At 36.1% G+C, this 19,695-nt stretch overlaps 1 protein-coding gene across 1 annotated transcript in view; it reads left to right on the top strand.

Moving 5' to 3' along the window:
- The first annotated feature begins 3,649 nt into the window (after nucleotides 1–3,649).
- The window catches only part of LOC306880339 (calcipressin-2-like), a 70,921-nt gene continuing 54,875 nt past the window's right edge, over nucleotides 3,650–19,695 (top strand). Inside the window, exons 1-2 of the mRNA XM_079433820.1 lie at nucleotides 3,650–3,791; nucleotides 7,318–7,535. Of these exons, the coding sequence (XP_079289946.1) occupies nucleotides 7,320–7,535 (216 nt within the window). The 5' untranslated portion in view covers nucleotides 3,650–3,791; nucleotides 7,318–7,319. The remainder of the gene's footprint in view (nucleotides 3,792–7,317; nucleotides 7,536–19,695) is intronic.

Raw genomic sequence — 19,695 nt, 5'->3', positions numbered from 1 at the left:
CTGAAGTTCAAACCGAGCATCAGAATGGGGAAGAAAGGGGATTTAAGTGACTTTGAACGTGGGATGGTTGTTAGTGCTAGACGGGCTGGTCTGAGTATTTCAAAAACTGCTGATCTACTGGGATTTTCACGCACAACCATCTCTAGGCTTTACAGAGAATGGTCTGAAAAAGAGAAAATATACAAATAAATTTATTTTCAGGTACAATAGATGTATTTAGCAGGAGCATTCAAGAAATTGAATGAACAAATATAAAAATAAAACTACATATATATTGATTCCTATTAAAGCAACTGTATTAAAGTTTTCAGTCAAGAGTAGTGAGTGATTTTTCTCTTTGTGTTTTGGTGTTTTATTAACATTAAAGGAATAATTCACCCAAAAATAAGAAGTGTTTTATTTTTATACCTTCATTTACTCGCTCAAAAATTGTTTTAAACCTAAATGAGTTTCTTTCTTCTGCTGAAAATAAGTGCAATTTTGAAGAATGTGGAAGTCCACAGCGACTTGAATAGTATTTTTTCCTACTATCAAATTCAGTGTGGACCAGCAACTGTTTGGTTACCCACATTCTTCAAAATATTGTCTTTTATGTTCAGCACAAGATAGAAATTAATACAGGTTTGGGACAACTTGAGTCGGCAGCATGTTTAGTACTGTCCCTTTAAGAGCTGAACTAATAATCTAATAATCAATACAGGTACGTTTCCTTTTTTCTCTCAGCTGTTTACTTTCATTTTAGACATGCCCAACTGAGCCTATACATAAACCTTGGCTGTATCCGAAATCAAGTCAAGTTGAGCTTTATTGTATTAAATCGCCCCTTATACCCTCATTCACTATTCCCTACATTAGTCCACTCATACAGTTCACTTGAAGGAGTGAATGAAAACGAGTGAGTGAATTCGGACACTGGAAGGACTGCCACTTTTGCATAGTTTGCTTGCTGTTTAATAATAATTTAAAACGGGCAGCTCCAGTAGTAAGATTGAATGATTTATCTTGAACTCTGTGACAGAAATTATGTAAACTCTAATAGTCAATTTACAATTAATTTGTACCTGTGTTGTATTACGCTGTATTACGCCGTGGACGAGCGCTTCTAAAATGACTGAATGGATGATTCAGCTGCAGGCGACATCTTCTGGCGAGACACGGGAATTCATTCGGCGTGCGACTCTCACAGTGCATTCTGGGGATTCTCTAGCCATTTAGTGTACATCGGTTGTACGCTCGTTTTTGCGGTGCATTGTGGGATTGAATGAGTGCACTCGAGAACGTCCACTATGGTTTCGAACACCACTTAAAATGGATGTCCCCTCAAATAGTGCACTATTTGAGGGTATAGGGGGCAATTTCGGATACAGCCTTTATGTGTTTTGACAGTATTAGCGCTAAAGATAAATAGTTAAGTAATCAGGCGCTGTTTAACAGGTTTTTTAGTGCGCGCGCTTTGGGTGTACATGGTAAGAAAAAGTGCACCTCAGAACAGCACGTGAAAGAAACGTTTAACCAGTAAGACTTTAAAGCACATGCAAATAAATTACTTTTGTGATTGTGAATAAGTGCAGTGTCCCGCGAGAGTAACTCTACTGCTGAGTTAACACTGATGTGTACAGTATCGTCCATGATCAAAAATCGTCATATCGCACACCCCTAATATATATATATATATATATATATGAAGAGTTTGGTTCCAAAACGCGATAAACTCCATTTTTTGTCAAAAAAAATGAGTTTCCACCAAAATCAGTATTGCTTCTGGTCGGTATTGAAAAGTATATTTTTAATTTTATGTAAAATGCAATATTTGTTGTGTTCTGTCATGTTTTCTCCCTTTTTTGAGATGGTCCTCACTGCAGAACACAAGATCCAGGGGGCGTGGTTGGAACTAGATCCAACTCCTCCCACCTTACATTTACCTGAACCTACCCGTCTCCTCCCCCTGATCCCTAAACCCACCCATCCCCACCCCTAAACCTACCCGTCTCCACCCCCTGGTCCCTAAACCCACATATACCCACCCCTAAACCTCCCCCTGATCCCTAAACCCACCCATCCCCAACCCAAAACCTACCCGTCTCCACCCCCTGATCCCTAAACCCACATATCCCCACGCCTAAACCTACCCGTCTCCACCCCTAAACCTACCAATCTCCACACCCTAGATGTGAATCCGACCCTGCCCCCTGGATCTTTATTCTGCAGTGAGGGGCTACTGCTTTTTTTCCAAACCGCGACTAATGCCAGTATCCTTTCTCTGCAGAATGCGATAAATCCCCTCAACCAATCACAGCGCACCATTCCACGCACTGTAAACAGTACCGGTTATGGCGGCGCTTTGAAAACAACCTAGTTTTCCTCATCTACTTTGTACTTTGTGATGAACAAAAATGAGGTCTGCACGATAAATTGCATATGATTGTCACGCGCATCTCGTCAGTAAAGCCGGTTCTGTGATCTCCATCACGTGCTTTCAGATGGAGCAATATCGCATTCATAATCGCAGATGAATCACATTCGATTATGAACACGATATCGTGTAGCTTGTCAGTGTGTTTTTATTAATGCCATTAATGTTTTTGTTATATAGCCTACAGATAGCCTACAGTGTATAGCACTAGTCAACTAAATGAATATAACATGGCAAAGACTGACTGAATGTATTTTTAGTCCAGTGCCTGTATATAAGATTAGTATTGACCAAGTTCAGAGGCTGTCATATGTGGATCAACTTACTTTGTGTATTTTCAATATGAACAAAATACTTTTATATTGATTCAATGGATTTAGAGCATTTTGAAGAAGAAGAAAAAAAAACCTCATGGATTTATTGCATTTTGGGGAAAAAAAGATGAGTTTTTATAATAAATCTTTGAAAATCAAAATCTGGATGTGAATTTTTAATGTTATTATAACCTAAAGATGCTATGTTAAAGTTTGAAACAGAAAATAATGGTTTTCATCTTGCCACTTTCTTGGTAAAGAAAACTAAAAAATTACAAATTTTTCTCATTTTTACTCAAATTAATCAAAATGGGTTTATAGCGTTTTGGAACCAAACTCTTCTCACACACACACACACACACACACACATACATTCAGTAACATAATTGAGCTTTCTCCCAGATTTTAGGCATTTCATTATGTAAAGGTCTGACTGCTAAATAATAATAATATAAAAGAAACCTCTATTGGGGGGGCAGGTCTTAAAAGCTGGTTTCCTAGCCTGGTAGTCTTCAGCTGAAAAGTACCCCAATCCAGAAAACAGAGCAGTTTGACCAGACTGGGAGACCAGCAAACCAGTTTCTTTTAGCGTGGTTTCCTTTGGCTTTTAATATAGCCATAAACACTTCCTGTTTTATCGCATTTATATGCTTTACATCAACTCACCGCACTGTTCAACTCGTGCTGCAAGAGCTTTGGAGTCTGACAGACTTCATTTCGAGAAAATCTCTGCTTTGCCCTGCACCACATTTACTAAAAACAACCTGCTGAACGTGTCACAGCACCGCACATCCAACTGCTGGCGAAAGCGCTGACGTAACTCCGCCGATTTGCATATTCGCTTTTAGGAGAACGCTATTGGTCCATGAATCCCCCCCGCGCTTGGGTTGAGCAAACATCATTTGAATACCGGGAGGCGGTCATTGGTGAATCAAGCTGTCTGCAGTAACGTCAGGAGATTAGTGAATCGCAGCTGGAATGCGAGCTTGATTCACAAAGGCAAGAGAGGGAGACAACGCCACCGCGCAGAAGAAACGCACACCGGACTGCCACATCCCGCACAGGTACCAAAAAACCTCCATTAGATCATCCTGCATCTGTACAGTAGAGCGTTGACAGGTGTTGCTGCTTTAATAATGCACAGAGAGAAGGAAAGCGAGAGAGAGTCAAATGAATGCAGAAATTATTTAATATTCTATACTACATTCTATGGTTATATAGTATATGTTAGTATTGCAGGTTTTCTGCATTGCTTAGATCATGCATGTCACTTTTAAACAAAGGACTTTTACTCAAGAGTTTAAAGAGGACGAAGAAGTTGGAAAGTCTGTATTGGTAGACAGATGTGCTATAATAATCATCCGCACGAAACTAAAAAGAGTACGCAAGCCATTTGATGACTCTATTGAATTTGTAATATTAGCCTAGTTTCTGAAGTGCACTCCTTGACCTTGACAGCCGCTGCCAGTAGTGTAATGTATTGACAGTTGCTCAAACAGGTTGATGTGGCATGTTTGCCATAAGGGTTTATCGTATTAGTCCTCAGCCTGAGAGAAATGACTTACATAAACCCTTATAGCAAAGAGAAGGAAAGTGAATGTCAGGTGATGACGACAGAGGGACCGCTCCTCCAGTGATGACTCAAAGGAGGATGCAGCAAACAGGTTGCAGTAGACTGTGATTGACACTTACCCTTTTCATTTTGCCCTTTATGCACTGAAAGAGTAGAATACAAATAGATATTATGTAATACAGAATAATTTAGCTTTAAATAGCCCTTATTTGTACACAGTGACATTTAAAATCTCTCGACTTGTAACAAATAATCATGTACACTGTAATATAAACTGTAAGAGCATTTCCATTATAAATCATTCTTAAAAGCAATAAATCTAAGAACTTGAGTGGTTTTTAACCTTCATAATCTATTTGGTACTTGGAGTCCCCAGGGACATTTTAATAAAAATAAAAGTTTAATAAAACAACATGTTCTGTTTAGTGTGCACACTTGCACCCAGTTGTGTTTATATTTGTTTATTGCATTTTTTTTTTTTTTAGAATGTAATTTTTGGGTTCACCCCATGCATACAGAAGCAACAATCATATTTCTAAAAACAACATGCCAAATTTGCCAAAGAATATCTTTCAAATGGGTTTTAATTTGGCTAAAAAATATATATATATACACGCATACACACATATAAAAATGCATATCATAAAATAACATTAGGGTCAGAGTAAAGTCAATATCAACAGAACATGAGCACATGAACATATTTTTTAGTAGTTTTCCCTATTTTATAATAATAATAATAATTAATAATAATATGGATTAACAATGTTTAAGAATGCTTATTAACTGAATTTGTTTGTGTTTAATGTTACTCTTCTCACCCTTTAGTTTGTATAGCTACAAAGACAATGTGGTGAAAGATATTGATTATTCTTTTAGTGAATTAGGATCCATGTATTTCCCTTGTTTAGTGATCTTGTTCATGCCAGCAAGTAAACATGTCAATGGCCTCTATACAGCTTTAGATAAACAGTATGTGTATTGGCTCGGACCAATTCCGAAATTAAAAACACTGTAAATCTCTGTAAATAAAGACGAGCACTTATAGCATGTCTGTGCTCATGTATGGTTTATGCACATCCTTGTCTCATAACAGGGTCATTGTGATACTGTAAATGAAATGGATCCCTGTCTGGAAGTCTTCATTTAAATCAAGTGCCTCGCAATCTCTGCATTTCATTAGTCCTCATTCTATTTTTAGCCACGTTTACACAGGGCAAGACTGAACCAGACAGCTCCAGCCTCTATCTATAGCCTTGAGTGAAAGTGAGAGCATGCGTGTGTGTTAGAGAGGGTGTATGTGTGGCTGGTGATGGGCTATTGATCCCAAAATAGCTGCAGGAGATTTAACAGTGCGTGTGACACTGGCGACAGTGCTGGCTTTGCCCGCGGACCAAGCTTGTCAGGGTGGATCACTGGAAGAAAGGACATGTGGTAAAGCTCTATGGAAATGGGTGCAAGCTGTTCCCCACTTGCCGTTGTTGTTTGTGTGGGCTGACAAGAGACCGGCTATGCTATAAGCCCATAACCTAATCTTTTGGCAGAGCATTAGTTACCGGGGCCAGGGGTAACATCTGCTCGGTAGGGTTCTGGGAGGTAACAGTTCCAGTTCTGTGTCACCTGTCGTGAGGACGAGCTTTTGCTGTGTACAGTGAAAATGCTCCAAACAGCTCTTGCTCTGACCTTTCATAAGGTTATAAAGGTCTTTTTGTGACACAACATGTGTATATGTATGTATGTATACACACACACACAAATACACACATGTATACTATGAGTAATGAGTATACTTGTATACTATTATTATATATTATATATTGACTGTATTTGTTTGTGTTTACTGTTACTGTTTTCATCTATTGGTTTGTATAACGACAAAGAAGATCTGGTGAATGATATTAATTATATTAATGATATTAATTATTCTTATAATTAGAATTATTTTCTATGTTCCTCTTTCCAATGCTGTCTGGGTGTATGACAGGAAAAGCCTAAATTGAAGGGATAGTTCAGCAAAAAATGAAAATTCTTTCATTAATTACTCACCATCATGTAGTTCCAAACCAGTAAGACATTCATAATGACTTTATTGAACAATTCAACAAGCTGGCATTCTAACGTAGAACCCGGATGTACTGCACCTTGTTTGCAAGCAGAGGAATGCGCTCTCATGCGTTGTGATACTCTCGTGAACGTGTGTCGTAGACTCACACGGAAGAGAAGAAATTGTTGAATAAAGTCGTTATTTTTGTTTTCTTTGTGCACAAAAAGTATTCTCGTAGCTTCATAAAATTGAGGTTGAACCACTGATGTCACATGGACTATTTTAACGATGTCCTTACTACCTTTCTGGTAGCCTTGCTGTCTATGCAGGATCAGAAAGCTCTCGGATTTCATCAAAAATAGCTTAATTTGTATTCTGAAAAAGGATTATGGATTTGAAATGACATGAGGGTGAGTAATTAATAACAGAATTAAAATTTTTGGGTAAACTATCCCTTTAAATCTTTTCATCATATAAAGCGATTGAATCTCTTCACAAGACTTGAACTAAAGCACTTGATTCATATGGATGAGTTTATGATGTCTGTATAGCTTTTTCGGATCATCTAAGTTTTGGTTACCTGGTTTTCAATGGTTATAAATAACTTAATTTGTGTTTAAAAGATTAACTAAAGTCTTATGGGTTTCGGTGAACTATCCCTTTAAATGCTGTTAAAGGAATTGTTCACCCAAAAATGAAAATTCGGCTATTTTTCAACCTGGCGTTTGTTTGATTATCAATCAGTAATGGCTTACGGTATACTGGTCTGAAGATGTCTTGTGGCTTCATAAAACTGAAAATATAGTACAGAAAATCATATGGAAATACATTTTTTATACTCAACAGTGCTTTTTTTTGGCATTTTTGAAGCTCGACAAACAATTATGATTTTGGAACTGCAAAAGTGTAGAATGTAGCCTGAAAGCAATTGCTGATATTTTAAAACACTTTTGATGTTGTGTACCACTTACAGCCATGAAGGGAGAGCATTTATTTGCCAACATGAGAAGCGCTCCATTCCTCCAGCGGGTTTACCTCCTAGGAGGGGACGAGCTGGTAGTCCTGCAGTCCACAATGGGAGAGTCCTCACTGGGATACAGTTTCCAACAAATCACCGACTTCAATGATCTCCCCACATCCCTCTTCGCCTGTAACGTGGACCAATCAGTATTTGAAGACCACGAGGGCAAGGTAAGTTTAAATTAAATTACTCACATATTATCTCACCAGTACTTCATTTAAAAAACACTTTTAAAAAAAGTGTATTGGTAGTTCAATAGTGGCACCAAATGGAATGGCGAAATTATTGTTTTCCAAACAGGATTATAAAACATGTCAACCACTCTTTCTGCCATTATTCAGCTTACATATGCACACCATTGGTTGAGATCAAGAGTCAAAAAGCAAGAAAAGAAACAACGTTTTCCCCTTAAGAGAGTTTTAAATTATTTTTATCACAGCAAAAACATCATGGACACATAGGAACAAAAGCAGTTTGATTGGTAGGTATGCTAGAAAGCAATTCCCTTGACCTGCATTACATGATTGTGAATTAGGACTCTCCAACCCAATTTTCCATGTAGGCCACTTCAGGTGTGAAATTCAGCTTGTGGGCTCTCGTCGACACTGCTTTCTCCTCATTTGCAAACACTCTAAGGAGTGAGTTTACACCTAGAGGCAAGGGAGTATCTTTCACTTCCTCACGTGAAAGCCTATTTGTGGTTTTGTTGCTGTTTTTTGGGTTTTTTTTTTTTTTGCATATGATGACATATTGACAAAATGCAGGTGAAACACCTGAAATATATTTATTTATTCCCATAGGTTCAGTTCAGCATTTTAATTTCTCAAAGAATCACAGGGCTGCATGTCTGATAATATAATGTAATGAGAAGCTGTTAAAGAAGTTATGACGAGTTTCTTTTCCACCTTAGTGATAAAACATGGGGAAAAATGTAATTTTTTTTAATTATGTCATTATTTTATCTTTCCAAACCCATATGAATTTCTTTTGTGAAATGAAATATTAGGCAGAATGCTAATGCTACACTTTTCCATGCAATAAACGTAAATGAGAATGGTCCAAAAATATTACTATTTCCAAAGTAGTCTGTACAATTTGTGTGCTATATTTTGTTGTTTGAGAGCACAAGTTCCCTTTCAAGGTTATTTTATGACTAACATGATGATGACAGAATTTTCCTTTTTAGGTGAATTAATCCTTTTAAGATTTATCATCAAGCATTTAGCTAGTTTTTAAAGTGGCAATGTAACAGAAGTCGTGACGGATAATTTCTCCCATGTTATGATGTGCATTCAAGAAACAGATCGTTGAAGAAAATACTGGGCTGGGACTTGATTCCATTGATCAGTTTTGATTGGATGAAGGCAGATCTGAATGTGAGCCTGTAGTCGATTTTAAAGAAATGGGCGGAGTTTATGCATACTAAATGATTGGCTAGCATACATCACCAGAGAGAAGTCTGTCATTTGAAGATCGAGTTACAAAATTTTAATAAAAATTTAAGGTAAAAAAATATTAATAAATAAAACGTATGCATGAATGCATTGCTTAATAACATCAGAATGTATTTAGAAATTAGATTAATTTCCATTTCATGCTGACGTTAAGCTTATGTCTCCTGAATGTTAGGAACAGGAATGCAGAAGTTACTGAATATCTGACCTCCAGCTGAAAATTTAGCCCAGGCCTTCTTCGAACAGAACACCGATCATGTGATATGCTGAGCTCTGCCAGGTCTGTCTGCCCCTCTGACCTGCGCTGGACTGCATCACACACTTAGAAAAAGAAATCAGAACACACAGGCACATACACAGTTCTTACACTGATCCGTCCTGACAGCTACTCTCAGACAGACTAGATCATCTTATAGAAGCGCTGTGCAAAAGGTGGTCCATGACTCGCTCCATTGAGTCACAGGCTCCAGAAGGGTTCCTCGTGAAACAGAACAAGTGCTCAGTCTTTTACTCATGAGCGACTCCACTAATGCGAACACACACACAGTAATTCTTGAAAAGTATCCTCTTGCTTCGCATTAACTTGCACCTGACTTGGCATGACTTATGTAACAAGTAACAGTGTTGAAAGTTATTGTTTTTAAGGTGAATTCAGTGATCCATAATGAGGGACTTTGTTGTACCACACTGTTAGTTTGGTTTGGGGCAAGGTTGTGTGGCTTCAGTGCTTTTGCTAAAAGTTAGGTTACACTGTAGCCTGAATAGGGTTTCAGTAACGCTATGACACTGTGGGTGTCATGCAGCTATTTATTTTGATGATGTACCAGTCCTGGTCCTAATTAAAAATGAATTAAATATCAAAACAGTTAAACAAACAAAGCCACTGTAGAATCATTGCGTCACCCAGCAATACACAATAATACCATTCCTGAATATATTAGTGTTTTATTACAAATTGGCTGAATAAATGATTCAGTGACTCACTTGTATTCATTCCTGAATTAATTAAAGGGGTCCTATTATGCTTTTTCACTTTTTGAATTTTAGTCAGTGTGTAGTGTGTTTAGGCATAAAAAGATCTACAAAGTTACAAATTTCAAAGTCCACTCCAAAGGGAGATATATATATATTTTTTTTTAAATCCCTTTTTAAGAACTACAACGAACGAGCCGCAACGTTTGGACTACAGCTGTTGTTTTCCTGTGATATCAAAAAGCAGCCCATTAGAATATCATTAAAATAAATCCTTGGTTGAACACTGCACGTTTCAAAATCAAAACCCGGTGCGGGTGTTTTTATATCACTGTAGCCTACTTCTGAAGGAAACCGACTGTCTTCAGAAAATTATGGATGTCATTTTAATTTCATCTTGCATATAATGTCTGATAAAGCAGCGTTTGTGAGCGGAGCTCTGCTTTGTGTACAGCATTACCGGGGAAACCTCGCTCTCTCCCGCTGGCAGAGAATTAATTTATATATGCCGCGACAAATAGTGTAAGTCCGAGACTATGGTATAAATAAATTCAACTGTATAACAGTTTCATTGCAATTCATGTTATGTTAGAATTATAGAACAATTAACATAAAATATATTACTGTTGCACTTATCTGTACATAGTTAATAGTTCTTTTCAAGCTGTTGTTGAAACGTGATTCAGCAAAAAAAAACAATAACGTTACCACTTTAATATGTCTTGCAATATCCGTGCATGCAAAGGTTTTGCGCGATCCTCTTGTTCAATATTCTCGAGGTCTGAATTGATGTGGCAATATTGACGAACATGCTGCTTTGGCAAGGGACGGGGCAGTCTAAGCTGTTCGCCAATCACAATGCACTGGGACAACTAACCAATCACAACATATTCCGTTTTTCGGAAGGCGGGCCTTCATCAAACCCGGAACTAATCGAGCCATTTGTGCCAGGCTGGGGAGAAGGGGATTGTAATAATGTAAATTACCACCAAGCATGAGAGCATGTTCTAGTACACCCCCAAAACAAAATCAAGACTTTGTAAAAGAGCATAATAGGACCCCTTTAATGCTTTGAGTAAATGACTGTTGTAAACTGGCGTATTGATGTAACATTGAAAAAACAAACATCAACTATTGTATGAATTAGATTTTATTAAATATTATGTATATTTTCTGCACCAGCATAGTTTCTCTTTTTTATTTTATTTTTTTAACTATTCCGGTATTTATTAATAAAATTGGTCAAATAATATCATGGCAGTCCACAACAATTTTGCCGCAAGTCATACAAATGTAGTATTTTGAGTCTGAGCAAAGCCCTCAGCAATTATTTAGCCACATAGCAGGAATTTAAAAAAAACTAATACATTGCTTTGTGAACATCAAATAAAAGCTGAATCCCAGTGTCTATTACAAAACAAAACCCTCATCATAAAAGAGGGAACATATGCTTAATTAGGCAGCTAATTGTGCTGATAATACTGCTCTGAATGCTTGACTATTTCCCCTACAAATGCCATGAAATATTAACCGATTAACAGAGCATGATTGCATCTCCTGTACTGGCCAACTTGCATTAATGGCTTTTTGCTGAACTGTTTACTCTTGGTCTTGGGATGCAGAAGCTGTCTGATAGTTACTCAACCGATTGGTGTTTAATAAATCTGTCTCTGATTGGAAGGGGACAGTTTTACGTTAATGGGTGTAATGGGACCCACTGGCTCATTTATTTATAAGTTATGTTGATGAAGCCACGAAGGATGGTAATGCTACAGTATAGTCAGTCGCTATAACCTAAACTCACTTTAACTTGAATTACATTTTTCTTCTTACTTATAAAGTGGAAAATCGGACTAAATAAAAGTATTTGACATACTATTGACAATCTATTGATTCCATAGAACAACTAGTCATTAAATAAACTCTCCCAAGCTTGCTTACTTTATACAAAAGTACACATCACATTAACAGATCTCAGTTCATTTAGAATCAGATATAACCAAGAAATGTGTTGCGGTTCAGTTAGGGAGTCATTTGAACTCTAAATGATTCACTGACTGAGAGAGTGTGATTCAAACGGCTTCTTCAGCAGTGAATCTTTACTGAGTCTTTAAAAAGAAAGACAAATCTCAAGCTTTCTCGACTGTTATAAATATACATGTAAATACTTTCAAAATATATACTGTATGAAATATACACAGTACACATGTATACTATGTAAACAAAAAAATTGTGATTAATAGTTTGACAGCACTAATGTACTGTACATATATATATATATATATATATATATATATATATATATATATATATATGGCAAACTACTGCTTTAAAGGTACAAAGAATCAGATAAAGGTTGGGAAATTATGTAAAACTAAGCACCTGAAACCACAAGGGCTTGCTGAAATCATCATCTTAGCAGGAATTATCATATTTCTCACCTTATATTTCACTCATGTGTATGAGATGATTGCGTTTTAAACATTCTCCCCCATAGCCGTCTGTTGCTTGGCCGTAGCCCCCTGTGACCCTGCAATTCAGCGCAAAGTATTCAGCATCCCTGATTGGATTTGGCAAACATCCGGAGAGCAATGGAATGCTCCAGATTCAGATTCATGAAGCTTAATGATAGATGACAGCGAGACAGAATAGACTGTTGCTATTCTCGTTTCTCCCGCACTCCCCTCTCGCCTGGACGCAGACCACTGTCGACTGCCCACACTTTGCTGATTGATCAAGGGAGGTCAAATTGTTCCAAAGGAGCATCAGCACCGTGCCGTTGCTTTCAGGCGTGATTCGCAGCGCTGTCAAAATGTTTGATTGTGTTTGGCACCTCTGGAAGAGGCGCTGCTTGTGCATCTGAGCCGCTGAATCAATTTAGTCGGCTGTGATTATATTAACCCCATGAAAGGCCCAGGTGATGCATAGGGCCTATTTAAAGACATATGGCGTTATTAGTTCCCTAAGAATAGGAAAGCAATCTTACAGATTTTACAAAATGAGGAAGTCTGGAGCCCACGCGGAGAGCTGATGCAATGTGAATTATGTGGCATGACTCTTATGTCAAGACTACAACCAACTGTCTTCCTTTCTAATTATTTTGTTTTGACAGCCAAATTTTCAAACTTTAAGCTATTTCCTTGTCAAGTTAAAGAGACAGTTCACCCAAAATTGAAAATTCTGTCATCATTTACTCAACCTCATCCCATCCCTAACCTGTATGACTTCCTCTCTTCTGCAGAATACAAAAAATATTTTGTTATATATTATTTTATTATTGTTGATAGTCAAATATTTTCAGTTCTTATCGACTTCGTTTGTACAACAGAACCAAACAGGTAATGGAAGTCAGTGGGAACCAAAACAGTTTGGTTACCAATGTTTTTAAAAATATCTTCTTTTGTCATGTTGTCACAAAATGAGGGTGAGTAAATAATTTCATTTTTGGGTGAACAACTACCAAACAGTCTCAGCAACCATTGATTTCCATTGTAAAATGAAAGTTAATGGGATCAAAACCATTTGGATTTGGTTACCATCATTTTTACAATATATTCTTTTGTCATTTTGTCATGACATGAGAGTGAGTAAATGATGAAAATGTTCATTTTGGATGAACTATTTCTTTAATAATAATAATAATAATACATATATATAGGTTTAGAATGGAAGTCAATGGGAATCAAAACTGTTTACACATACCAAATATCTTTTTTTGTATTTTTGTCACGACAAGGATGAGTAAATGATGACAGAATTGTCATTTTTGGGTGAACTATCCCTTTAACTGTCCCTTTTATTTTATTGGCATTTTCTTCCCATTATGTACTACATACTAGGAGCTGTTGTATGGTTTTTCATATTGCTATTGCAGTGGCATTTACTGACAGAATTACCCACGTCAGCCGGCGGATACGTCATGACTATCTGTCATAGACTTTTCTGCGTCTCTCCCTTGAGCTCACCCTGCATCAATACAATTGATCTCCACTTTGGAAATGTCACACACGCAAACCTAGACATGAATCACATAGTGTCTCACTTATGAGCTGCCACTTGAGTTGTTAGCATGGCAAACATGGAGAAATGTTCTCTGCGACGGGAGTGATATCCAGCCTGCAGAGAGACAGACTGAGTTTTATCCTTCAGATATGCTGTTTGCAGTGCATGCACACTCAAGGTGCTTCAAAAGGTTCTTCAAGCGATGCCATAGTAGAAGAACCATTTTTGGTTCCACAAAGAACCATTCAGTCAAAGGTTCTTTAAAGAACCATCTCTTCCTTACCTTTTTATAATCTTTCACCACAAAAAACCATTTGTGAAACAGAAAGGTTCTTCAAATGTTAAAAGTTTTTTATGGAACCATTTAGACAAAGGTTCTTCTATGGCATCGTGAAGAACATTTATTTTTAAGAGTGCAGTTGCAAGAGGTGTGTGATAAAGGTTTGAGTCACAGCCTTTGCAGTTACAACTAAAACCACAATTGATTTGATTTTGTTATAAAAAAAAATCTAATATAAAAATCTGCATTAATGACGTACAATAAATACTAAAATCAGCAATAATAACTGCAATTAAAACTCACTGTGCTCTCCACTATATTTATAGTCGACAACTCATCATATACTGAGGACAAGAACAAATCTTGGGCCTGAATTTACATGCGTTTAAATGTATTTATTTAAATTAAATTAAATTAAATTAAAAGGATAGTTCACTCAAAAATGAACATTCTTTCATTATTTACTGAAATTAGTTATCTGTTAATAATATAAATTGATCATATCTCTTCATAAGACTTGTATAAAAACCACTCGATTCATATGGATTTGTGTTATGACGCCATGAGTTTTGGTTAAATCGACTTTTTGGACTTTCCAGTTTTGGACTTTCAATGGAGGGACAGAAATCTGTCAGCTTTCATTAAACATATCTAAATTTGCGTTTTGAAGGTTAATCAAAGTCTTATAGGACAACATGAGGGTGAGTTAAAGGGTTACTCCACCCCAAAATTTTGTCATTAATAACGTACTCCCATGTCGTTCCAAACCCGTAAAAGCTTTGTTTGATATTTTAGATGAAAACCGGGAGGCTTGTGACTGTCCCATTGACTGCCTAGTAATTATCACTGTCAAGACTCAGAAAAGTATGAAAAACATCATCAGAATACTCCATCTGCCATCAGTGGTTCAATCTGAATTTAGACCTCTCTGTCTCTCCGCGTCACTGTAGCGCCATTTTGTTGAGTATCCACTGGACGCAAACTGCATACGCTCTTCTGAATCAGCCGCAACACAAGGATGCGCTATTTTCTTTGCGTACAAAAAGTATTCTCGTCACATCATAAAATTCAGATTGAACCACTGATGGCAGATGGACTATCCTGACGATGCTTTTCATACTTTACTGAGTCTTGACAGTGATAATTACTTGGCAGTCAATGGGACAGTCACAAGCCTCCCGGTTTTCATCTAAAATATCTTAATTTGTGTTCTGAAGACGAACGAAACTTTTACCGGTTTGGAACGACATGGGGGTAAGTGATTAATGACACAATTTTCATTTTGGGGTGGAGTAACCCTTTAATGATATTAATGAATAAACTAAGTGACATACATACTGCCAAGTATGGTAACCCATACTTGGAATTCGTGCTCTGCATTTAACCCATCCAACGTGCACACACACAGCAGTGAACACACACACACCGTGAACACACACCCGGAGCAGTTGGGGGTTCGGTGCCTTGCTCAAGGGCACCTCAGTCGTGGTATTGAGGGTGGAGAGAGCGCTGTACATTCACTCCCCCCACCTACAATCCCTGCCAGCCCGAGACTCGAACCCACAACCTTTGGATTACGAGTCCGACTCTCTAACCATTAGGCCACGACTTTCCCCGACTAAGTATTAAAACCAGCAATACAAACTACAGCTACAATAGTGCTCAGTGCCTATACCATATATTTAGTCGACTCCATGATAAACTCATCATGAAGGCAAAAACATCTTGTCTCTGAATGTTTATTTAAAATTAAATGATCAAATTTAATTAATATAAAATGTTTTAAATTAAATTCTTTAAATAATGTTTTTTTAATTATTATTAAATGTATAGAACTAAAATGCATTAAAAACAATGATAAACAGAATGGTATTTCAAATGATTGTCAGAATGGTGTTCTGTTTGTTACCTTAATTCAAATTCAGGAATTCAATTGGAATTTGAAAAGCATTACGCATTCAGTTCTGGTTAGTGCACGACCTAGCTTGGTGGAGGCAGCAGCACAACATCCTTCTGGTGACCAGAGACATTATATTGAAACAAAAAACAGAGCTAAAATGTACACTTTCACCTGTGGAATATGCATAAAAACTGTACTCAGTCCTCACTGTACAGTTTCCTGTATGATGTCACTAAGGACCCTTGACAAAAGACAGAGGAATCTAGAAGAGTTTAGAGGAGCTCTGGTTTCATTGGGGTTATGTAATCGAGCTGACTGGTCATGAGTTCTGCTTTATATGGTCATATCAGTTTTAAGTGGAGTTACAAGTATGGCCTTTTGTTCTGCATGAATTCCTTTCCTCAGGCCGAAGCACTATAGCTGTTCCAGCGTGTATGTGCTTGACTACCAACCCCAACCTCCTGCTTCCACCAAACGGTGGAAACTGTAGCCCAGTAATGTAACACTGCAGAAATATCAGACGTCTGCCCTCTTGAATGACGTTTATAGAGTGCAGGGACACAGAAAAAAAAACAGGCTAATGCTATCCTCAAGTGAGCCATTAACATTCCAGTGTCACTCTTTCATTGTGCTGGCTAGCGCTTATACATGGTGCTGTGACTCTTGTTTTGCAGACTGTCAAGGTTAAATACTTGAATGGGGATCTATTAGCATTAATGACGCTCACCCATGTGGAACTGTTCGTGTGACGTGTGCATGACCTCTCCGCTGTACCTGTTCCCACTGCTGCGTTCAGTGTTTTTGTCACGGGGGTTTAAAACCTCCCACTCACTACGCATGCTTATGTCATCGCATTCTCCTGATCAGCCCCATTTCATAACGCTCATACCTCTCATCCGTCATCTCGAAGCATTTCTAAGTGTCAACGACAGCTCATAACAATCCTGTGACCATGGAATATGTAAACCCTTCCATAACCAAGTCTTGTTTGCGTAGACAACACATTAAGGCATTACACACGAAGGCTGTTCCAAAAGGTGGACGGCGTAATCATGATACCTAATTTTGGCCAGCATCACATATGAAGAAGGTCATCCCAGAATGCACTGCGTTCAGCTGCTAAGCGAAAAATTAAATTGAAAATGGCAAATGAGGCTAACTTAATGTAACTTATAAAAACATGATTAATTATAATTTCATATAAATAATATTTAATATTATTCATTATAATTTCATTTAATAATTGAAAAAAATATTGACTATTTTAACCAATGCTTGTGTGTGATATACTGTATATTTTTTATGCTTGCACTGTTGTTTAAAAGATTGGGGTTGGTAAGTTTTTTTAATGTTTTAAAATAAATATTTTATGCTCACCAAAGCTGCATTTATTTGAAAAAAATAAAAAATTTAAATACAGTACAATTGTGAAATTTTATTAGAATAAAAAAAAACTATATTCTTTGTTAAATTTTAATATGAAATGTATTCCTTCGAAGAAAAGGCTGAAATTTTAGCATCATTACTCCAGTGTCACATAATCCTTCAAAAATCATTCTAATATGCTGATTTGGTGCTTAAGAAACATTATTATCAATGTTGAAAACAGTTTTTCTGTTTAATATTTTTGTTGAGACTGTAATGCATTTTTCAGGATTCTTTGATGAATAGAAAAAACTGCTTTATTTGATTAGTTTTTTTTATATATATTATAAATATCTTTACTGTTTGTACTGTTGTACTGTTTGCTGAATAAATTATTAATTTCTGTAAAAAAAAAAAACTGACCCCAAATTTTTTTTACTGCCTATTTTTTTTACAAACTGTATTTGTAGGAGTACACATTTTGTAAAAAAAAAAAAAAAAAAAAAAGAAAGTGGCATGCAACACTTTAATGTAATGTAAGTCACTTTAGATAAAAGCATTTGCCAAATGTATTTATGTTAATGTATATACGCATAATATGTTGCTTTCACTGACATCCACTTAGCATCTTGAAATAAAAACTGTTTGTTCAAATATTAATTCTTCTGCATGCTGAGTGTCACAGCTATTTGTTTTCATCTGCCTTTTAATTGTGGTCGATTTCATATATGTGTGAATATTTGTATTGTACTCTTACAGCGTGCGTTACATGCCACAGCTGCCTACCATTGAACCTTTGTATGCAGGGGCAATGACGTCACTCTCTGTTCAAGACCGCAAATCAAACCCTGTTGGAAAGACAGACAAAAAGCTTTGGGCTCTGATTTATTGTAATCAAAGGCTAGAGAGTGTCTATTAGGATGCAGCTGCTACATGAATTAGCACCACAATGAATATAAAAGTGCTCTAATAGACTAGAGAATACTGGTGCCATCATAAGGTGCGTTTCCATTACCCTTCAAATTGCACAAATTAAAATTGCGAATTGAAAATACGGAAATGCGTCAATTTCGCAAAAACTCCCATATATTGCAAAAACGTTTTTACGCTCGCATGAGGTGGTTTTTCGGGCAATTCGAAAAAGGAATAGTTCGTAAAACTGCAATGGAAACGGTTTTATAGTCTCATCCTTAGAGATCAGTAAATAATATTTACATACATGCAATATCCATGCTTTAAAACATATCAGGGACCATTTAGCATTTCAGTGTACTAGTACAGTACGTATGTAGAAACATTTTGATGTAAAACAAAAGCCATTTATGAAAACTAACCTTGCAAATACAACTGTAGTTTTCCATCAAAATAAAAGTTTGATTATTTTAACATTTGAAAATGAGGAAATTAGGATGTAAATAAATATTAGTATTTTATAAATAAATATTAGTATTATAATTTTACAGTTAAAATGTCAAACAAATTATTATTATTATTTTTATAAATACTTATGTTTTATATATATTTATTAATATATTTTAAATATTTTTATTTTACAGTGAAATGTTACAATAATAATAATTCTTATTTTTATTAGGAGTAATAAGTATTATTATCAATTAAAAGCCTTACATATATGATATATAATCACAAACTTGGCAAACAAGCACAGCAAACCAAGAATGTATTTTCTCAAATGGCAAAAAATAAATTATTATTATTATTATTTTGATAAATACTTGCTGTTTATTTTAGGGAAATATTAAAATAACATTTCATACTGTTTTAGTAATTTTTATATTTTATAAACAATAATACATTTATTATTATTATTATTATTTTAAAGCCATATTGATACATAATCACAACATTTGGATTAATAGTGCAGCCATACAAACGAGCACAGCAAACCTATGATGTTTTTAATAGAAATCACAATTTTTATGAAAAAAATAAGAAATTGATAAATTAAATTAAATAAATGCCTTAAGATAAACTACAATAACAATATCAAAAAAGAGAAGAAAAAAAGATCGCAATTAGATTTCCCCCAAACTGTGACCTAGTAAATATTATGCTGTCACAAGTGCATTAAAATATCACTTATTTAGAATATTATAATATTTGCACCCATATTTGCAAATGACTTTTTTCTGCAACTTGGCCTGCTCCATTTCAATATGCAGAGGACAGCCAGAGGTTATTTACATTCAATAAAGGTCCTAAAGATAAAGCAGCAAAATAAACAGCCTGCTTAATACTAAATGGTCATGTCTATTTATTTTGCACTAATTATTTTATTTATTTTAGCCAACAGAAATGTTTTTAAATCAGTAGTTTCATCTTAGTTTTAGTTACAG

Source organism: Barbus barbus, assembly GCF_936440315.1.
Source record: "Barbus barbus genome assembly, chromosome: 14".
NCBI classification, from domain to species: Eukaryota; Metazoa; Chordata; class Actinopteri; order Cypriniformes; family Cyprinidae; genus Barbus; species Barbus barbus.
Note: the sequence above shows the minus strand (reverse complement) of the source record. Positions and strands in the feature narration are given on the sequence as shown.